We start from the raw sequence: 23,383 nt of genomic DNA on the forward strand, positions 1-23,383 counted from the left end.
CTGTCTGTGTTTGTCTACATTTTCTCTCCTTGTCACTGGCACCCAGTCCAACCCTTGCAACATCTGCCAGGCAAAGCAAAACCAAACTAAAGCTAGATTCTTCAGTCTGCAGGCTCACGTTCTGCTGCTTCCCCTCCAGTCACACTGGGCATACAGATGGGGGGTGGGAGGGTTTGTGGGAGATGAGCATTCTAAATAAAAACTTCTTCACCTGCTGCTACACAAACATTGCTTGTAGAGAATTAATAAGTCACATCCGCTCATGGGAGGAGCATCCACATTATTAAACATCAGCCTGACAAGCTCTAGTACAACTTTGTAAACAGATTGTGCATGGCAGGTATGGCATTACTCCACAGCCAGAGGGCTGTGGATGGAAGCTGCAGCTGGTTTAACAGAGGGTCTCTTCGCTTGCTCTCTCATTGGCATCACACTTAATGCTGTTCCTTCCCATTTCTAAATGAAGATGCAGGGTGCCTGCTCCATCTGATAAGAGCACATTAAGGGGAAACTAGGAGCAAGTGGGGCAGGATTGATGGCAGCCTGACTGAAACCAATCTGCAATCAGGCAAGAACAGAAGTTGGTCTTACGCTGCCTCTCCTATATCCAAGTACTGGGCTCGGGTACAAGCCCACATTGAACCAGACGCAGAGCTGGTGCAAGCAGAAGCAATTTCATGGAAGTCACTGGAGTGATGCTGCTCATGCCATCAATGAAATGTGGTTCTTGTGCCAACACTAACAAGACTATGACACAAAGTGCAACCTTGGGCAGGCTCTGCAGAACAAACAAGAGAAGCAGGCTGCTTTTGCTGTCTCCTCTAGCTAGTGGTTTTTATACCCTCTTCTTACTCATGAGCTGTTCAAGAAGTCCTTTTCCATTCAGGTAGTGAAAACAGATATGCCTACCCCATCTTGCCCATGCTGCTTTTACTCATGCTAAATGACAATGGATTCCTATAAATTCTCTTGTCACAGCTACATGAATCATAAGAGACCACCACGAGTCATGTTATTACAAGGAATCTCAGGTGTTCATGGAATGACACATCATCATCAAGTAAACGCACTCACTTTCCTGTATCTCCACAACTGGTTCCCCTTCATTCCGTGACAGTCATAGAGGGTCACAGGGCTGCTGTGGGAAATGGCATCGAAACAGAACTTCTTGGTGTGCTGAGGGTCCCCAGGACGGATATCTTCCCGCCAGCTGAAGGTGAATACCTACCAGGACAAACATGACCCTCTTAGAATGGGATGAATGAGAGCGAATGAAAAGAAGCCATCCAGATTCAAGAGCTGAAATTCTGCTGTTTCTCCAGAGGGTGTAGCACTGCTCACCTAGACAGCATCTCTCTGGGGAAGGCAAGTCAAGAACTCTTAGAAACAAGCCACTTCCACAGTCTGGTGGCTCCTCGGTTTGGTATGTGGACCTCTCAGTGGGAGTATTAAGCTTATAACTAACTCACTGATTAGAACACTTGACAGTGCACAGGGTAGAATCAGCAAAGACCTACAAGACACCTTGTTAATAATGGTTCTATGATCTGCCCAGGTAGCCTGCGCAGTGCCTCAGGGAATCTAAGATCAAGCCCTGTGCTCCCCAGGCCACATGGGGCTCCCTAGGGTCAGCATGAGCAGAGGCTTCAAGACTGAGCTTGATAAGTTTATGGAAGGGATGGTATGCTAAAACTGTCTACAGTGGCACATAGCTAATCTGCGACTGCTAGCAGCAAATATCTCTAATGGCCAGTGATGGGACACTAGCTGGGGAGGGTGTGACAGGATCCCCCGGGGTGCAGCCTGGGACTGCTGTGCCCCCTTAACTCTCTCCAGCCTGGGCTGTCTCTCACAATGCCTTGCTAGTGACCAGCAGCAAACCCCTCCAGGTGCTGTGATCACTCAGCACAACAGCATGTGGAGCCCCACATCCAGCTAGATTGCATGAATGCTCCCAGCGCCACTCATGAATCACCCAGAGAAAGGTACCAGAGCCAAATCCCCCAGCTCCCAGCACTGTACCCCAGGAATATACCATCTTGCACTGCTCAAGATGGGCGGTGCAAATTTAAATATTTGGTTCACCAGTTCAACAATGGAAAGTGGACATACACCAGCCTTTGTCAAACCTGAGCAGATTTACCACACTCTTCATACAAACTCAGTGGTTAAGATAAACAAATAAATTTATTGACTATAAAAGGTAGATTAAGTAATAGGCAAAAAGTCAGTTACCAAAAGAAATAAAATATAAGCCCACAGTCTAAACACTCAACCCTATTAGATGGGGCAGCAACTAGATTAAGCAGTTTTTCTCACCCCACTGTATTTTGCAGCCCTTAATATACAGGTTTGTTCCTTAAACCTGGGCCAATCTCCTGTGTTGGAGTCTTGTCTTTTTGGACTGAATTGCACAGTAAATTGATTTAATTTCCAGTTTTCCTGCATCAAAATTAATATGCAACAGATCTTTATCTTCTAATACTAAATCCATTTCCCTGAAGAGTTATGTATTGCTCCATAATAGATACATTGTGTTCTTGATCTTTCCTCAACTTGGCTGCTACATTTTAAGACTAACTAATATTCCTCCCGCCCGCCCTGTTACAATAAAGCTGTCATTTCTAGCACCTAATGCATCAGGAGGGTGGACTGATAGCCCAGTCAGGTTAATCTCTCTCCCCAGCAATGATTGGGATGTTAATCATGCATCTGCTTCCTGTCAGAGGAACGACAGTAAGTGTTTATTGACCGTGCTTGCAGGTTCATCAATATGTATGGTGTTCCTCTTTATCACTTCTTTCAGCAGATGCTTTGAAGTTAATATTCACTTTGTTACATACCATAGTTGCCTTGTTACTGGTTTCTTTTATTGTTTTGGTATATTCTTTCCCTTTGTTATTCTCTTCTGTTCACCCCAACCCTTCAAAGACTAAAAGGTAAAAGCTCCTCAAGGAGCCTTCCAGGCTCCAGTTCCTTTCCCTCCTGCTATTTGCTTTTATACTAACAATTGCAGTCTAATAGGAACAGCATCAGTACATTTGGTACTTAGGTCAATGGGTAACAGACCACATTTCACTCACCTGGCACAGCATTGTGCTTCATTACCCAGAGAGGTGAAGCCACTGTGCATAGCCAAGGTGTTTATTTTTAAATGTTGCTTGTCCTCACCATGATCCTTTTAAAAATGAATGTGTTACGAGGAAGACTCGATTACCTGTATGTTGTTCCAAGCTGCCTCTCCTCTGCCTTTCACACAGGTTTCCAGCCTCAATGGGGAGCCCAGAGTTCCGTGTTTCGTATCTGCACATAGACCAGTTCCTATATTACGGATCTGCAATATTAAATTGTTAATTAGTTACGTTACACTTTTGTCAAAGTGACAGCCAAGAGGCAGAATGATTTAAGAAGTTACCTCAAAACGGTAGCTATTAGTACAAAGGTGCAATGTGAAATGCCTTACATTATTATACAATTGAGCTGACATTGTTACAGCTGGAAAGAGGCAGATTACTGTGCTATAAAAGGTCATCCCTATTTTGACTTACAAACTTTACACCAGAGGATGGCAGAGCCTGTGACAGGGGGTCCCCGGTATACATCGGGAGTTGCATTCCTGAAAAGGGCGACTGATACGGGGGCATTTTCCCCCATAAAAAATAATGGCCCGCTCTGCCTCTTCCTGCCCCCTCCATCACCTCTGCCCCTTCCCTCCCAGCGCCTCCTGAACGCCAGGGAAGCACCCAAAGAAAAGCCACGCAAAAGGCGAAGCGACAGATATGTGGATCCGAACATGTTCCCCTATGGATGAGTGACAGATACGCAAAATGAGGATAAGCAGGAGAGACATACTGGGGACCCCCTGTATTTAATAATAATTAGGGGAACAAGCCTTAAACACGTATGGGTTTCTTATCCCTAGGCTAGACACTTTACAATGAGGAGGAGGATGGGAAAGAAGCTGACTGGTCCGAGGTCTCACAGGACATCTGGGTTTTATTTTTATTTTGATTCTTACTTCCCCAACCCATGTCCTATCCACTGGATTATGCTGCCTCCCCTAAAACATGGTGCACTAATTGCAATCTTATAGAAAAAGCCAGCATACAATTTCTTTTTATAATCGTGTGCTAATGGAAACTGTCAGCCAAAGGGTCTGCTCTGTTCCTGAGCAGGCCGGTACAATGAAGCATACAGGAATTCTGATCTCTGAAGCATTCAGCGCAGAATCTTTATGAATAAAGATGTAATGTCTGTTCATAGGAATGGAGCTAATAGGCATCAGGGCTCATGATTAGCTCTATTATAACAATCCAAAATAGCCTGGTAGATCTTTCTGGCTTGTCAACCCTAGCAGTTTATTAAATGAACTCACCTCTCCCCAGGCAGCTGCCGGGGGCTCCACTGGTGGGTAGAATTTTGGCAAGTCCCAAGCTACCTCACTCATGAACCATTTGAAGTTCTTGCAGTTGAGATTGTTGCGAAGTTCCTTCTGAGCAGTCACATCCCCCGCAGAGAGATGCCGATATTCAGGTCTACGCTGGTAAATGTACTCTGCGTATTCATCCATCCACACTTCAGCCACACGCTTCAAGTTCTACATAGGTAGCAGGCACGTGTGGAAGGAATGAGGGGGAAAAATGTACATGAAAAACTGTGTCCATTCAAACTCTGCATTAGAATTCAGAGCAGGTCTCATGTTTTTGCTCAGAAAGGATTTCCATTAACACAGGCGCTCTCTCAAGCTGCTAGGAGCAAGATTATCTTTAGTGTATTCTCTATTTCCAGGGGAGTTATAGGGAAAGGTATGTTTGGTTGATGTCAAAAGAGAATCCTTGGTGACTGGCCATTACTTGTGGTTCCTTGTGGCTGTGGAAATAGCACTTAGCCAGAACTTGTTTTAAATACAAGTCAGAGCAGAGACAGCGATTGTAAATACCACTGGACACTTTGAGGTCTGAGATGACAACTTCCCTCTCCTCCTCCTCTGATCCATCCTGCCACATCCTTTGTGAATGAGATCTGCAGCACCCAGTTTTGGAAAGCATCTTTCTACAGAATTCTCTCCTTTCCACTGTTAATCTCTTTTATATACAAAACTAAGAGACACTTAACATTGAGGCACAGTAAGCGGGAGAGTATACACACTAGAGATGCAGTCCCTTCAGAACATCCCCCATTGTTTGCTTCCTGTTAACCATACAGGTATCACAGGTTGGCCTCTGACCAAGTCACTTAAATAAAACAATAGCAAAGCCTCTCATAGGCTAACTCTATTTCTGTACTGGCTCTAAAATGGGACTCAAGTCTTCATTTGGGAGAAAAACTCAGATATATTGATAAAAATATCAAGCAGGTAATGGCGCACAGTGAATTTTAGTTTCAATGTATTACTAAACCAGCAATTTAATCATTTCAGTGCAAGTAGTTAGCTAACATTAAATCCACAATGTAGCTATACACAGCTTCTTGACTGCTGCCAAACACACACAGTGCATCCAGCTGTGCTGCCTAACATAGTACAATAGGTCATTAGCTCCCTGACTGCTGCCTGGCAACATTAGGCTCTCTCACTGGAAGAAACTCGCTGGACTGCCGAGCCCAACCAGTACACCTGACGTACCAATTCCAATGGAATGCACAACTGGCAGCAATGCATTTGCCATGGCGGATCAGAAGCAAAAACAGCTAAGGCAACTGCAAGCAAGTGACCTTCTTATCCAGCTCCAAATACAGTCCAACACACCCCCTTCCCAAGCTGTCACTTTATGATCACTGATATGAGCTGATGTAACTAAATGTAAACCTTAGCCTAAATGTTCTCCAAGTCTGGTGATTCCAAGGTTTCCAGCCCCACGCCAGTCTGCTCCCAATGCCCTCTGACATCCTGGAGGAGTTAACAAGGAATCAGAGGATTCTAACATTACAGGGGAGATGAAAGAAGAACACTGCATCTCTCTCTGAGATCGTTACTTTGTCACAGTAATACATTCCAAATATATAATTAGGGCACAGTCTCGTTCAAGTAAGATGTTTTCTGACCCTCTGATCTAGATATAAGCCAGGTAGGAGAACTGTTTCTTGGTTTAGTTTTGTATCCTTTGTTTCTATTATCTTTTCCCACCAGAGGGCGCTACTACCCTTTTTCAATTTACTTGGAAACCAGAGGTAGAAAACTGCAGCATACAATGCTAAGGACGTAATCTTCTTTCTTTCTCAATTACAATACTGAAGAAATTTGACTGGACAGGCCTTTCCTGTAACTTACTCCTCCAGTACAGTGTGAGGTCTGAGGATGAAGGGGCTCTTTTTTCTTTTACTATTAAATATGGAAGTTTTAATAGGTTTGCAAATCTTTGCCATGTAAATATCAAACACAAAAACAATCATTACAACATTGTTTGCAATGTTGTAGCCGTGTTGGTGCCAGGATATTGGAGACAAGGTGGGTGAGATGATCTCTTTTATTGGATCAACTTCTGGTGGTGAATGAGAGAGTTAAAACACAGCTCTTCACCTCTGGGAAAATTACATAGTGTCACAGCTAGATACAAGGGGACAAATTATTTAGCATAAGAGGGAAAAGTGATGTAGGAGACCATTTAAAAAGAAGCAGGCATTTAACATTTCTGTAGTCACAGGACAAAGGAGGTTAGTGAGTTACCCAACTGTTGTAATCATGAAACGGGTATTTCTGATAGCCTGATTTTATGAATTCAAGTTCCCAAGCTCGTCTTTTGTAGGTGATGTCCTATGACTGAAGACATGTTAATTGCCCACTTCCTCTTCAATGGTCCCCTGAAACATGTGTTTTACTCTTTAGGCTAAATAAACTGTATTTAGCTGTGACACACTGAGTACCTTTCCCAGACTTAAAGAAAAGGAGGACTTGTGGCACCTTAGAGACTAACGAATTAATTTGAGCATAAGCTTTCATGAGCTACAGCTCACTTCATCGGATGAGCTGTGTGTAATCTCAAAAGCTTGTCTTTCACAAAGTTCCTCACACACCTCGTGACTCTCATATCCTTGGACCAAGACGGCTACACCACCACTGCAAAAAAACCTGAGTGTCAGCCAGTCTCATGCAAGGGTGCCCTAGAAATACCTCTTCTGCTTTCTTTCAGTTAGTAACGCTGGTGCCCTTGCTGTCCTATCTCCTTACCTCGTCACAGATAATGCCTCTTGTGTTCATTCTGGTGATCACAAATTGCTGTGCTTCGCTAAGCCCTTCTCCAGAAGCATCAAATGTGAACGCTTTCCCAATTTCCACAGCATGAACCAGGTTGCATGTTTTACAATAAGTCCAAATACTCCGCAGTTGCCATCTGCATGATTAATGTCTGGGCTTCCCTCCTGCCACCCCGCCTCCTACGTTAGCAGCACGGTTCTGATTTACGTTTCACCGCTGGCCCCGCTGCAGGTGCTCAGCATAGGGCGCAGCTGCAAAGGGGTTGCATCTGACAATGTTGCTAGTTTTATTGCTCTAATTAGCACTCATTGTGAGCCTTCGCTGCTTATTCTGAGCATGTATTCAGGCAGCTCTCCAGCAGCTCACATGTTTGCCCACAGTGAAACAGGCCCGGCATTCTACTGCTTTCTCTTAAGTCAGGGCAGAATACTTAATTCTGGAGGGGCTCGGGTTTGGATAAAGGGCAGCCTCTTTCCCATCTCCCACTCCTTTGAATGCAGAGTTGATCTCCGTCTGTCACCTAGCATTGCGGTCTCTATTCATCCCTGGCTACCAAATGAAGCCTGGATCAGGCGGCAAACTAGTTTCCTACCAAAGACCAGCAGGAAGGTGGAAAACACCCCAAAAGGGGATTACTGGACATGGCTGTTGTCGCTATGTCAGATACTCCAGACGGGGGGAAGGGTCCCCACCGATGATGACTGCTGCAGTAGGGGAGTGCTTTGTGCAGAGTCACACACAATTCCAAAGTTCTTTTTGCTATCTTAATCCCCTCTAGAGAAATAAGTTGCAGCTTTGGTGGTGGCTGATGCTCACAGTAAGTGGGGCTGAGATCTACTCATTTGCTCTTTCCTGTTGCTTCCTTTGCTCTTACCTCCTTCTTCCTATACAGAGAACTCCCTGATCTATCCACTGCCTCCTTTCTCTGCCACCTGTCTCAGAGACAGCAACCCACTCTCCTCTCCACCCACTTGTCCCTTCCTTTCCTTACTCCCCTTGTAGATAGTAGAAGGGTGGCTTGCTCCATGATGCGATGTACTTCTCTGGTAGAGTGTCCTTGTTTGGTGAAGGTGTTTTTAACTGTGTTGAAGTGTAAATCCTGGATTTTCTCCTGGGAGCATATTCAGTGGTATCTGCCTGTGAACCTGTAGATGTATCTCCACTGCTATGATGATCAATACTCTGCACAACACGCCCTTCAAGATTCATGGGTCCTACACATGCCTATCAAAGCATGTGGTGCACTTCATCCAGTGCACTGAACGCCCCGGTAGCAACTATGTGCGTGCAACGAAGCAATCACTAAGCTTGGGTGAACTCTCACAGAAAAATGACAAGTATTGACCCATGGGAGATATGATGTTTATCACAAAATGATCACACCATATCTGACCTCTCAGTCCTCATCCTCAAAGGAAACCTGCGCACCACCTTCATAAGACGAGCCTAGGAGCTTACATTAATTATACTGGAATATAATAATGAGATCCCTTTATTTAAATGGAGTATTACCATATTACGGAATGAGAACACCCATGACATGCTATGAGGCTGAAAAGTCTTTCTATCATTGAAGCAGCACAATCACCATCCTGTACCACACTGCCCAGAATGTCTTCTAAGCTATCATGACATTGTGTAAAATTTCAATGATAAAAGCATACAGTACTTTTACTAGGATTGTATTGCCGACAGCCAGCCAAGCACACAGCCCCATAACTCCAAATGCGCCGAGAATTTTGGTCAAGATCCAGAGTAGCTTCTGGTTACGATTAGATTTCCTCTCTATTGGAGGGGGCAGGGGAGAATGAATGTACCTTGCCGCAACAGAGGGACAAATTTGCTAAGCCAGTAGGTCTTTTCCCATCTCTAAGCATGATACAAGATAGGGAGGGTTGAGGCTTGTGGAGTCCTCAACATGCCTGTCCCTGGGCCTCTAAAGTTGCAAAGGAAGGTTATTTAGAAAAACACTTACCCTCGCCAGGCTGACTCCTGTTGGAACCTTGTAAGGAACGTATTTCCTGTAGATATGACCCACTCGGGAGCAAGGGATATCTTCCATGCGACCCCCACACATCCACACCTGTAGGATAGCAGAGAGGGACAGATACACAATCGGAATTCACTTCAGTTGAAAAGCAAAAAATGTTCAATATAGGAAGATTTATGGAAGCTTTGTACTTTAAAGACTGATTCAGCCTGTCCCTCAAATACTAACTTCAAACCTGATTGCTGGCTGCTCAGTCGGGCATCTTTCAGTTTAGCCAAAAGATTAGCATATTGGCTGTAGAGATGCTCTTTAGATCCTTGGTCATCGGGTGGGAAAAAGCAAAGGATTCTTTCTGAACAGCACAGCTCCGACACAGATTATTTCCCAAATTAAAGTGAAATGGTGTATTATTCCACACAGGGATTAAAAATTGGATCCCCATGCCAAATCCTGTGCTCTGCGTCAGGCAAGAGCTCCAAAAGTAACTTGGGGGGGGGAACACTATAGGTCAGATCATGTGCTACACAAACACTCTTGATGGAATTATTCGCAAACCTGCCTAAGCTTCAAACCAGAAAATACTGGCTCCCATGCTTTTGTACTGTCGCTGGGTATCAGAGCAAAGTCTAGGTCTAGGAGATCAATGTTATGCTTTTAATGCAGAGACACACTCCTAGCTTCTGCAGCCCTCCAATTAGTGGAAGTCCCTGTCTGGTGAAAACAATTACATTTTAAAAAAAGTAAGAGAAAGTCAATGGAATAGAGCATTAGTTGCAGAATAATGACCTGATGCCTGATTAGTGTCAAGGTGAGGCCAAGAAGTTTGTTTTCCATGCAGAGACATTGATTCTGTGCCATCATCCTTTAACATCTTTCTTTTATACCTAGATTAATGCGGATGTAATCTTTTTGCCTGACTAAGTGAATGAAAGAGTGAATGCTGCTCTCTGTACCAGTGAGTAAATGCATTCCAGTAGGTTTAAGGAATACATTTAGGAGCTTCAGCCAATCAGAGAACATCTAATCTATAAGTTAAAAATAGGATATTGCACTTTAAGAGGACTAGCTTCCGACTCAGTTGGCTTTTTTTAATTAAAATAAAGTGCTTGTCTTAGCAAAGGAGGGGCAGACAAACATTTAACTACCTGACGGAGGCTCCATTAGGTAGATTCCTGGTTCCTATTGATCTTCAAACAGCTTCTTCTATTTTCTCCTGCTTTCATTTAGTAGGAGACACTTGACATTATCTTGCCCTTGATTTAATACCCAAATCCCCCCCTCAGTACCGAAAAGCACTATATGTGAGATATATAAATATTACAAGATGGTGACCACTGGCCTGCAAGCTAAGGTAGCGTTATTGGTCCACGCCATTATCATGGTTAATTTGGACTCCTGCAATTCACTGTACAATGAATTTAGTCAACAGCTTCATGCAGAGAAGGCAATTCATTAATATTCTATGGCTACAATATTAAATATTTAGTAAGGGAATGAAATATTTGGCCAAGGCTGCTGCATAATTACTAGTTATAACACCAAAGTCCTTTGGAGTTTCATCTCTATCTACTGGCCCCTAGCCATTTAATAATCATTGTCATTTCATGTGTATAGCTTAATGAAGTTTCATCTCTTCATATTATCACAGTTTCCTGAGACCAGAATTCCACTAACCCAGAATACTTTAATCAAATGTTTATTATTGTAAAGAATACAAAAAGGAATTTTGACTGAAACTCTGGTCTATGGATTTTTGTTCCTTTAGTACTTTTTAATTACTGTTATATCTTGAGAGGACAGGATAGTTACTGCAGATGACTAAAGTCTGTACTCCATTTAACTTGGAGTGCTTTCAGTTGTCCTTTCTACCGGTACTATTAGAGTGGTACTCCTTACTCTAACTCCAGTGCAATACAAGTTACGTTAGTGGCAGGTTGCAGCAGTGGCTGGGATAGGATTTCACTGCTTGGATATCTCAGAAGTTCTATTGACCAAGGGACCAAGTATTCAGTATTATACAGTGATATTTTAAGCCCACATAATGCAGATCTGCAAAGGGCTTCAGCAGCTCTGCAAGGCTTTTGGGGCAGAAAGCAGGATTCAATGTATGGAACTTGGTTGGGAAGCAAGGATGGCTGCAGAAGCAGCGAGAGAAACCTGGAATTTACGAGTTACACAGACTATCTGCACTGGGAGGAGGACTGCAGAGTCTTCGGAGCCAGGGAAAGCCTGCAGAGCTTTAGTGATCAGTAAGGCTGAAGGAGCCACTAAGGCCAGGAAATAATGGCACCTTGCTTCTACCTATGGCATTTCTCCTGTGGGAGGCTACACCAGCTGTGCTCTTCCTCATCCCAGGGCATTAGCATTGCGTGCAGATAAAAGGACTGCTGGAACACAAGTTTAAAATGTATAAGCAGTCTCTCCCACCCCCAGCAGCGTAGTCGAGGATAAACTCAAGTAAATGAGTTTATCCACTTCTCATTTAGGGAATATGGAATTTAATTTAGATTAATTTACCCACTTTTTTTTTAAAACTACTACACCCCTATTCCCTCTCCATTGACTCATTCTTCTGCCTCATCATTCCATGCCCTACATTCACTCATCTCCTCTCCACCTCACAGCTCCTACTGCCTCACCTTCACCACGTGTGGGAGATATGAAAGGGAAAAAGAGAGCAAGAGAGCAAAGTGCATGTGCCCTAGAGCCTCCAAGATAACACCATCCTTGGACTCCTAAAACAGGTCACCCACACAGCAATAACAGGAATGTAAAGTTTCTCCAGCTGGACAGAAGACTGCATCCCATCTTGTCAGACTCAGGTCTGGCCATAGTGATCATGCACATGCCAGCCACAGTAGATTGTTATAACACATCATACTTGTGGGTGAATCCACAGAATCTAAGGAACCTCCATTGGTTCAGAATACAGCTGCCACCTTATAACATGCAGATTGACAGGAGCACATCACTTTGGGGCTTGGATCCATGCACTATCTGCCCATGAGCTACCAAGTCCTGGTCTTAATCTTCAAGACTCTCAGTGCTCTGGGACCAAGCTATCCAAAGACTCTTTTCCCTTCTGGGACCACGGACTCAGGCACTGTGCAGTCAGTAGGAATAAGATCAGCTGCCATGGAACACCCTTGCCAGATGAGCTAAGGCAGGCCATAGATTTACAATTTTTGGATAGCACTCAGATACTATGGGGGGGCAGGGGGGAACAGGGTGTGAGAACCTACACAGAACAGAGAAATAGGGTTAGTCATTCCGAGCTCTTACATAGCACTTTTCATCAGTAGATCTCAAAGCACTTTACAAGGGTGTAAAGTATCAGTATCATTGATGTAAGAAATCACCTGGCATCAGAGAAGATTACAATCACAGAAGACGACGTCATTACAAAAGATCCCAAGAGGAGACAGACTATTAAGCCAAGTAAATTGCTGAAAGAACAGGGAACATAAAGATGGTAATTTCTATATCCACTTTTTGGACCACAATTTAAAACATTTGGCTGCCTACTGATTTTTGTGCAATTGCAGCACTCTGGGAATAAAGCTGCAAGCTTTGTGAGTCCTACTGACATACCACAAGGAGCTTTCAAATATATCCAGCTCAGCTTTTGGTGCCTTTTAAATATTTCCTCATTCTGTAGGTGACAATGTGGCATTCAAGTAGTACAAATCTAATTTTAAAGCATGCTTCTCATTCATTTTCATTGCTGCTTTGATTTGTTTTATTAGCAAGCTTCTTTGTGTGATGACAGAATTCATTACAGCCTCCATGAAGACAATTACCAGCTCTTATCTATAAAACTGGAGGAAAGGGGGGAAAAAAGTGTGACATGCATCAGCAAAACATGGCTAACAGAAAGAATTAGAAAGTTAGTATTGAAGGAAAAACATAATCAAGGGTTTGTCAAGTAATAACTGCAGGACAAAAATTCAAAATAGCTGTGTGCCAGCTGAGAGAATGGATGAAATCAATTACCCATGTTAGTTGGTTTTAGGTGAGGAATACAGTTAATCTGTATGAGACAACACAACACTAAAAATACACCATTTTAAAAAGTGCCGAGACAACTTTCTTTTTCTGTAAGGCAAAACCACGTGCCTTCACAAGAATGTCTGTCATGATTTGTTGACAAAACATAGCTGGGGGTGGTTCTGTGTTTATTCTGAGTAGAGTTGATATAATGTGGAGCTTCCTGTCTTCCCTGGCTACCATGACAGTAGATATCAAAGTTTCATTTTGATTAGATGAGCTTTAAGGTTCTAGAAGCCATCACTAAAGCTCCTGGAGGACTACAGATAAAGCCAGTCAGGGGAGCCAGTAACTCATCTGGTGATCTAATCAGATCTCTTTCCAGAATAATGGAAATAAATATTCACAACTACTGCAATCCTGGGTTTTGAGGGAAGGTGGGGTCTGGCATCAGGAGAACTGGGGTGAAATCCTGGCCCCAGTGAAGTCAATGGGAGTTTTGCAACTGACTGCAATGGGGCCAGGATTTCTCACCCCTGGCTGTGTGATCCTAGGCAGATTAACTCTAAGATAGATAATATTATCCCAGTATTCTCTGCCAGACTGTAATGCTTCATTCACCATCTGTAAAGCAATTTAGAACTTCTGATGGAATATGATAGGGAAACAAAGTAATATTTCACCCCTTCTCCACTATCCTCACATTATGCTAGTACGTTCTCTTTCTGCTGCTCCAAGTAGCAATGTTGTACAATACGTTAGGAAAAAAAACAGTACTGTTAGAGCATAATTCCAAATTATTTGGATATACAAAGTCTACAATTTCCAGAGAATGTGCCAGAAAGACAACATGCTGCCCCACGGAGAACTGGGAAGCAGCAAAGGGATCAGCCAGACCTTGGAAAGAAAGCCAACCTTCTACTATCTACAAGGGGAGTAAGGAAAGGAAGGGACAAGTGGGTGGAGAGGAGAGTGGGTTGCTGTCTCTGAGGCAGGTGGCAGAGAAAGGAGGCAGTGGATAGATCAGGGAGTTCTCTGTATAGGAAGAAGGAGGTAAGAGCAAAGGAAGCAACAGGAAAGAGCAAATGAGTAGATCTCAGCCCCACTTACTGTGAGCATCAGCCACCACCAAAGCTGCAACTTATTTCTCTAGAGGGGATTAAGATAGCAAAAAGAACTTTGGAATTGTGTGTGACTCTGCACAAAGCACTCCCCTACTGCAGCAGTCATCATCGGTGGGGACCCTTCCCCCCGTCTGGAGTATCTGACATAGCGACAACAGCCATGTCCAGTAATCCCCTTTTGGGGTGTTTTCCACCTTCCTGCTGGTCTTTGGTAGGAAACTAGTTTGCCGCCTGATCCAGGCTTCATTTGGTAGCCAGGGATGAATAGAGACCGCAATGCTAGGTGACAGACGGAGATCAACTCTGCATTCAAAGGAGTGGGAGATGGGAAAGAGGCTGCCCTTTATCCAAACCCGAGCCCCTCCAGAATTAAGTATTCTGCCCTGACTTAAGAGAAAGCAGTAGAATGCCGGGCCTGTTTCACTGTGGGCAAACATGTGAGCTGCTGGAGAGCTGCCTGAATACATGCTCAGAATAAGCAGCGAAGGCTCACAATGAGTGCTAATTAGAGCAATAAAACTAGCAACATTGTCAGATGCAACCCCTTTGCAGCTGCGCCCTATGCTGAGCACCTGCAGCGGGGCCAGCGGTGAAACGTAAATCAGAACCGTGCTGCTAACGTAGGAGGCGGGGTGGCAGGAGGGAAGCCCAGACATTAATCATGCAGATGGCAACTGCGGAGTATTTGGACTTATTGTAAAACATGCAACCTGGTTCATGCTGTGGAAATTGGGAAAGCGTTCACATTTGATGCTTCTGGAGAAGGGCTTAGCGAAGCACAGCAATTTGTGATCACAAGAATGAACACAAGAGGCATTATCTGTGACGAGGTAAGGAGATAGGACAGCAAGGGCACTACAGCATGGCCATATCTACACTAGCGAGGTTACAGCGGCACAGCTGTCCTGCTGCAACTGTTCCGCTGTAAGATCGCTCGTGTAGCCGCTCTGTGCAGGTGAGAGCTCTCCCACTGACAGCGCTGTCCACATCGGCCCTTCTGTCCATGCAACTTATGTCGCTTGGGTGTGTGGTTTTTTCACCTCCCTGACGGCAACATAAGTTATACAGACAAAAGTGGTAGTGTAGACGTAGCCTTACTAACAAAAGGGAAGCAGAAGAGGTATTTCTAGGGCCCTCATCATTGTAGTATCTAGGTTCCCTTGCATGGGAATGGCTGACACTGTGGGGGTACTGTATTATGCAAGTTGGTGCAAGGATACACATTCCTCTGACTGGTGGGGGAGAACAGAAAAACAGGAAGGGAGAATTTTTTTTAAAAAAACATTTTCCTCTTGGCTACTACAGGAGACTGAATATTGGGACAGACAGATAGCTTACTAGCCTTTGTGTAGCAATTCCTGTCTGTTTTAAGAAATGGAGGAAATCATAGGAAAAGGAAGCCAGCTAGGAGGTCAGTGTGTGATGTTTTGACTGCAAACAGGGATCTGACTGGAATGAGGGTCAATTACTTTCTGCTATTTAAGATTTGTGGTTTTTCTCTATTTAAGAACAAAAATCCAGCCACCAATGATATTTTTCACCAAACATAAGCACAGAAAATGCCAATTTCCACTCCCTTTCTCCACTCCCTCATTTTCTACTCCCTCATTCCACCATCACTGTGTCCATGAGCCTGCTCTGCTATTTAGTACAACACTGGCTTGGTACAAGGTACAGTCAGCTTGAGAGTGGCCGAGCTGTGTTACAATCAGTGTGTCAGTAAACCCCGAACCCTCCACCTGCACTACTGCTTGGGAGTCACCTACATTGGAATGGACATGAGCAAGCACTCAAAGAAGAAAAAATGGTTACTAACCTTCTGTCAAGGTTCCTTCCCCACTCTGAACTCTAGGGTACAGATGTGGGGACCTGCATGAAAGACCCCCTAAGCTTACTCTTACCAGCTTAGGTTAAAAGCTGCCACCACCTAAGTGTTATACAAAGAACAGGGGAAGTGCCCACTTGGAAACGTTCCCCCCCTCCCAAGCACTACACCCCCTTTCCTGGGGAAGGCTTGATAAAAATCCTCACCAGTTTGCATAGGTGAACAGACCCAAACCCGTGGATCTTAAGAACAGTGAAAAGCAATCAGGTTCTTAAAAGAAGAATTTTAATTTAAGAAAAAGTAAAAGAATCACCTCTGTAAAATCAGGATGGTAAATACCTTACAGGGTAATCCGATTCAAAACACAGAAAATCCCTCGAGGCAAAACCTTAAGTTACAAAAAGACACAAAACCAGGAACATAAAATAAGTTGTGCTGAATGGAATGTATCAGCCATTTAAACAAAACAGAATCTAATGCATATCTAATTAGATTGCTTACTAACTCTTTACAGGAGTTCTGACCTGCATTCCTGCTCTGGTCCCAGCAAAAGCATCACACAGACAGAGAGAACCCTTTGTTTCCCCCGCCTCCAGCTTTGAAAGTATCTTGTCTTCTCATTGGTCACTTTGGTCAGGTGCCAGCGAGGTTATCTTAACTTCTTAACCCTTTACAGGTGAAAGGGTTTTTCCTCTGGCCAGGAAGGATTTAAAGGTGTTTACCCTTCCCTTTATATTTATGACACCTTCCATAACTGTTGTCCTTCGAAATGCGTTGCTCATGTCCATTCCAACCCCCCACCCCTGTCAGGGTTAGCCAGCAAGAAGGAACTGAGGGGGCTGTAGGGACCCTTTATACGAGCGCTATTAGCGTGTGACCCCAGGGGGCACCAGTGCCAACTCAACAGATACCACTGAGGGAAAACTTTCTGGCGGCAGTGCTTGGGGCAAGCACATACCTACACTGGAATGGACATATCAGATATTAAATGGTTAAGAACAGATACTACACTTGATCTTAGCTACACAGACCGAGACGCAATATGAACAAGCACTCAAAAGAAGAATTTAACAGATAAAAAACCAAATCTGTTGAAATTATAAAAACAAAAGCGAAGTCTGCTGAGCCTAATAATAAATAATCCGAAGGTACGTACCTTAACTTTAAAATCAGGGCCTTAATTATCTGACAATCTCCCTTTTGCCAAGAAATTTCATAGCTTCAGAATTCTATCTGCATGTCTCTATTATGAACAAACCTTCTATTCTTGTAATTCCAGCACAATTATTAAATCTATGAGCCATAGATGAATGTATCAATTTATCTTAATTTCTGAAATACAATGAGCCTCTTTCAGTTAAAATGAAAGAAAAAAGGGTCTTTGCTGAGATTAGAGTAAATTTAGCCCTTCATAAATTACCATCTCTGGACTGAAATAAAACACTCTGCGTTTCAGAGAGAATAAGCAAACAGATGAATGAAGGAGTCTTGTTTCCTGTAGATCAAGCAGTGTGACTGCTGCAGCATGAGAGACACAAAGGGATTGCATAGCCACTGTCATCGCTCTTGGAAACCAGCATTTTCAAAAGGGGACCAAGAGAAAGAAGATGAATGCTGCCTCTGCCCTCTCCTGCAGAGAATTACAATATTACACAATTTCATTACACAACACTGAAAGGGATAAATGGATCCAACTGTAATGGAATCTCCAAGGGGAGATTCTACCCCCCGCCCAGCAGAGAGGACAAGAGACCTCCAATATGGCTTTATTACTTAGCCTTTTGTAAATAAACAATGGGAGGACAGTATCATTTATGGAGTGGTAACTGCCAGATGAACAGAGTCTGATAGGTCTTTAAACAGCATAAAGTCGTGCACATTTGTGAAACTACTTGGTGAAAGAAACAAATAAGATATGAACTGGAGCAGGGACTCTGGCTGCCTAAGCTGAACTATGCATTGTTTCATGGTCATTGCTACCATCTGTTGGACCCATACTGACGCCAGCCAGTTTCTTTCAGTAGCCCCTAGGACTATAAGAATCAAAATGCTCATGCAAACTGTTAAAGGAAAATTGCAAATTAAACCACCACTGAGTTAAACACAGATATGGGGTTGAATTCCCTCTAGGGCATAAAGGGGCCTTCTGTACAGAAATACATTTTAACTAACCTTTAAAAATTAATTCCCTCTGTCTGTGAAATCCACTGCCACTTCCAGATTCACAGAAGATATCTCAGGATGCATGATTTCATGGCTACAAAGGTAACAGGAGTCTCATGGGTTGCAGTGACACCATTTTTGCTCAGCAAATTCATGCGCCACGCAGACCCATGTCTTGGGCTCAGGCAATCAGCAGTGGTTAACAGAACCTTCCCCAAGCCAGGTGAGTCATCACCATCAGTCACTTAAATCAGTCACCCAAATGTTTGGGGCTTATGCAAAATGAGAGCAGTCTTAGTCTAGCTCTTAGCAGTCAGGGTGCTTGGTTTGAGACTCAACCATCCCCACCTCTGGCTTCTCTAAACCAGGACTGAAACAACCAACCGTTAAGTGTGGAGACGTCTGCAAAGCCATTGCCCATACTGTGCCTGTTCTGTGAAAAGGCGACTTCACTCATCAGAGTCTACTGATCCAACATTCTTAATGAGTTCTACAATGAGAAAAAGTGAAGCCAGAGTTCTGCAGATGTCAGTAAGGAGAAAACATATCAACGTGGGAGGTGAGAATTTTCACACGCTTCCATGGCTTCAGAAGAATGGAAGATTACAAAAGATGTAGGTATCTCAACAGCATTAAAGCATGGCCAATAGTGTCTCTCCTTATGTCATCCTCAAATGTCTAAGAGTTTAACAGTCACAACTGGGATAAAAAATAGCCTCATTCATATGAAACTACCATTGTCAGAGCCTCAAAAACATACGCACTGCCATCCTGGATTAGACCAGTTCTCCATCAAGACCAGCATCTGGCCTTTGGCAGCAGCTGGGCACTTCAGAGGAAATGCAAGAAACCTCATAGCAAGGAGAAACGTCTTCCTAATACACATCAGATCTCAGTTTGTGCCCTGAAGCATGACAGTTTATATTTAGAGGTAAAAAAATTGCAATATAACTATGTTCTTACTGTCCATGTATATATCTAACCCTCTTATGAATCCTACCAAACTCCTGGTCTTACTGATGTACGGTGGCACTGAGGTCCACCAGTTAATTATTTGTGTTGTGCATAAACACATTCTCTTTTTATCAGTTTTAAGTGGCAGGCTCCTTGATGGTCTCTTGTACGTGTATCATGGAAAATAGCAGGCTCCTATCTCCCTTTTCTTATGCCATCCACTTTTTTATACCTCACCTATGCTCTTTGCTCTGCCCTTTACACCAAGTCTCAATCTTTTCAATCCCTTGTCGTATACAAGTCTTTCAATGGCGGGAGAAGGGGCAGGGTTTGGTTTGCAGTACCCATCCTGCACTCACCCCCTGAAGGGGCACAATTTCAGATTTCAATGGGGGGAGGGTGCAACTGTCAGTGGAGGCTCAGGGACCACTTAGGTCTGAGGAAGCTCTTGAATTTTTTGAAATGGCAGAGAACATTATGACGCCAGAAATGATTTAGATAATCTTCTCCAGTTCTGGTATGAACTCTGGGCCAGATTCTTATGTCTGCCTCCCGCTTTACCCACATTTCCACTCCCACCCCCTGAAGTTTTCCAGCTATTTGTATATAGATAGGCACCCAAAAAATAATCTGGATCCCGTCTTGTGGTTACCATTTTAAGTAAGCTGCAGCTGTTTCCTGGATAAGGGTGTGGGGTCAGAAGAACAATAGAGATAAAGGAGAGAGAGAAAAAGTGGGTGAGAAGACAAGGGCCATAAGAAGAGGGGAGTTTGGCAGAGGAGAGATGATCAGCTTGATTTCATGGTGAAATGCGGTCCTTTAACCCATCAGCAGTAGGTGCTGCTGTTGGGGCACTTTGGCTCCAAGCAGCTCCTAGTTCTGAGGCGCAGCCTCCAAGGTGGGGTGAAGATCCTGACGATTCTGCCTCCCTCAAAGCCCCACATCGCTCCACTCTGGGCTTCTCCCCCCCACCCCACACCGTTGCCGCCACTACCTGATTCAGCTGTTTGAGCCCCTCTGAGGAAGAGCCAGAGGCAACAGTTCCCCCAGTGGCCCCCGGAGCTGCCCACACACCAGGGTGCAGAGACCCCAGAGGAAACCACCCTCTGTTAGAGCTTGGTTACCAGGCTCCCCATTCTCTTCTCCCTCCTCCCAGGGAGGGGATGGCTCAGCAGACTCTGTGGACAGGGGGAAATGGGCTGTGCTAGTGCCAGGGTTGCAGGGAAGGTGAATGCTGCGGCTGAGGGGACCCCATGAGTGGCAGCTTCCCCCGCACCTCCTGGGGAGCAGGGAATCTCTCCAGGGCCAGGCAGCGTCCATGTCACAGAGGGAGCCTGAGAATTAGCACAGAGCCCCTTCCTTAGCGGCCGCCACCGAAGATCCCCTGCCCCAGCCCCATGCTGTCAGGAAGGAGCCCAGAGCAGCAGCGGCCTCCTCATCCTGGTCTTGCAGCTCCGGACAATAGGATAGGCACAACCGGTGCTGCCGCCACTGATCCCTTCAATGCCTGCCCTCCCCCACTCAACTCCCAGGGAACCCTTCCGAAAGCGAACAGGTGGCATGAAGCACAGGGGGCTGGTAACTGCTCACCCCATCTAAGTGGCCCCCCTGCATTAACTGTTCTTACAGCTCCAGTCCCGTGTGGCTGGCTGGGCTCAGCTCCCCACTCAGGACATTGCGACCACTAGGGTGGCAGTGCCGCTCAGGTTTGGCCCAACCCCCACATTCCTGTGAGTGGCATGGTAATCTGGCACATGGAGACATCACTCAAAATCTGGCCTGGCCAGCCTCCCGTCACGATCGGGGTCAAACGAGCGTCACTGTGATCCAAGCACAAGTTGCAACGTCCGGAGTAGGGAACAAAGCCCAGCCAGACCCGTGGGACCAGAACAGCTGGCAATTCTTTTGGTGCATATTGTCAACCCTATTTTGGACCACCCCCTGCAGGTTGAGAAACCCGGTTTTAGATGAATGTGTACTATTGATTTAGAGAGAGGCATCCTGTTCAGTATTTTCCAATCCAGTATGACATACACAGAGAGAGAGAGAGAGAACAAACACACTGCAGTTGCACAGACAAGCACCCAGGAGTTAGGAAAGGCCAGAATTAAAGTTGTCTGTGCAATCTCAGTTCAGCCCCCTTGTGTTTATGCATTATGTTAGTCTAATTACATGACCGCACACTACTTTTTCCACAGGACCTCTGCCTCATTCAATGCACACGATGGGCCCCCTCTAGAAATGAATCAGGTTAAGGAGGCTGTCTGTAGGACTAACTGCGTCCTTTCCCGATAAAGTTGGAAGGTTCCCCTTCCTTTCATCCCCCCACTGATTCCAAGTTCGTCTCCTTGTCCAGCCAGTCCCAGTCTCCACACCTCTCCTCATCCAATCTCAGTGTTCACACATTCCTCCCGCATTTTTCTCACCAGCTCCCCTCCCTCCATCTCCTCCAGTCCCAATCTACTTCCTTCCCTCCCCGGTTCAGCTTTTGTCTCCTCTGCATTCAACTCAAATGGCTTTATTCTCCAGAAGGGGGTACCACTGAGTACACAGGAGACAGACTCCCTGCTCTCAATTCCAGTACACAGCCCCATTTTGGCCTGCAGCGGCTGGTAGCAACCATTACAGGAGAAGCCCAGCTTCGCTCCTGTAGCCCTGGCCTGGAGGGGGCACACTCATCTATTCTGTGGAGATGGTACATACGCAGTATGGTCAGCACTAGCAGCTGTGAGGGAATGGAGCATGCTCAATGAGGATGGAATCTCTGGAAATTTTAGCTACTAAAAACCAAAGTCGGAGATCTGTGATTTTTCAAAGGCTTATAACTTGGCCAGCTTTGCTCTCCTTGTGAAAATACACCCCAAAAGTACATCCGTCAAGTCCTGTTCCAGAGCACAGGGACACTAGAACTTTTCAAAGAAAACGCTGCCAGACACCTGTTTTAAACAACATGGGCAAAATGTATTTCCCCCTAACCTTGTTCTTGAACACAACTGAACTATTTTGGCTAGAATTTTCCAGAAAACATCATCCTAAGGAAGATACCCTGGCATGGAAAATTCCAGCACAAACGATTAAAGTTTGAGAAAGTTATATGCAACTGAAAACAGGACCTTGTAATGAGAAATGTCAAGCAACCTTACTAATAGGTGGAACTGCAGGCCTTGCTTATATTGAATACTGGTCCTAAAATGGACCCTGTGGCACCACACAGGTAATATTTTGTCACATTTCAAATTGACTATCACTAATGCTTTGTTTTCTGTGTCTTAGCCAGTTTAATTCATGACAGTGCTATCCCTACTTACAACCACCCATACCTTTTGAACGTCTTGTTATATACACACAAGAGATAACTTTTGCTCCATACCTCAGAGAGCTTCTTAGTTTTCAAGATCTTTTCAAAGCAAAAGTAATTTTCAGAGAACATAGCTCACCTTAAAGGATATTTCATACTGTTCTCCTCCCCATATCTCCAGACCTGCATCATACCCTCCCAGCTCCCAGAACCACTTTCTATCGACTGCAAACAGTCCTCCAGCCATTACAGGAGACCTTAAGGAAAAACCAGACTCCGTATTACAAACATATTCAAGATACAGCGTTTCAGCTGAACATTAAGAAAAACAAGATACCATTAATATTTCTCTCACCACCCACTCCTAGTGCCTCTGCAACCTCTGTCAGAGCATCTACCAGTTGTCCTTGCTTTACAACCCTTTCCCACTCCTTGCAACCCAGGAGGATTGGACAGGGCTCCCTTCGGAACCAGTCAACGCCACTCCTCATATTGGCTACTTGGTTCACTGTTGAGTGACACAAGGAATTCCCTCTTCTGGAGGGACCCCCAACATGTTACATATGCAGTCCTCCTTGCCCTTCCAGCCTGGGAAGCAAGAGACCAGAAATCAAGTTTCCTAGCGTGATTGGTAAGTTTTTGGGCTTGCAGTCAAAAGGTGGATCTTCAGTTTTTTGATGCAGAAATTTGACACAATTCTATCGCCCTTTAAGGCTGGCAGGCACAGCAACAACAAAACAGTTTGATCCCAAATGATTGTTTCTGTAATCCACAACAATCATCAGAATTGGTCTAATTATTCTACTGGGTTTTACCTGAGAATGACATATGAGCTATTTGTTAGTTGTTA

At 44.6% G+C, this 23,383-nt stretch overlaps 1 protein-coding gene, 1 long non-coding RNA gene and 1 other non-coding gene across 4 annotated transcripts in view; 1 reads left to right on the plus strand and 2 right to left on the minus strand.

Annotated features, from left to right (window-relative positions):
* The window catches only part of GALNT10 (polypeptide N-acetylgalactosaminyltransferase 10), a 122,317-nt gene that overhangs the window by 6,708 nt on the left and 92,226 nt on the right, over positions 1-23,383 (minus strand). For both annotated transcript variants that reach the window (XM_037906283.2, XM_043521622.1), the window contains exons 7-11: positions 22,673-22,790; positions 9,168-9,275; positions 4,376-4,597; positions 3,218-3,334; positions 1,075-1,224 (exon numbers count right to left, since the gene is read on the minus strand). In XM_037906283.2, the coding sequence (XP_037762211.1) occupies positions 1,075-1,224; positions 3,218-3,334; positions 4,376-4,597; positions 9,168-9,275; positions 22,673-22,790 (715 nt within the window). The remainder of the gene's footprint in view (positions 1-1,074; positions 1,225-3,217; positions 3,335-4,375; positions 4,598-9,167; positions 9,276-22,672; positions 22,791-23,383) is intronic.
* LOC122461566 lies at positions 1,220-2,847 on the plus strand. The gene is made up of 2 exons (XR_006283518.1): positions 1,220-1,423; positions 1,556-2,847. It is a non-coding gene; the product is annotated as an uncharacterized LOC122461566 (long non-coding RNA).
* Positions 16,972-17,160, minus strand: LOC114019183. Its single transcript, XR_003564300.1, has one exon. It is a non-coding gene; the product is annotated as a U2 spliceosomal RNA (small nuclear RNA).

Source organism: Chelonia mydas, chromosome 8 (genome assembly GCF_015237465.2).
Source record: "Chelonia mydas isolate rCheMyd1 chromosome 8, rCheMyd1.pri.v2, whole genome shotgun sequence".
Lineage (NCBI taxonomy): Eukaryota > Metazoa > Chordata > Testudines > Cheloniidae > Chelonia > Chelonia mydas.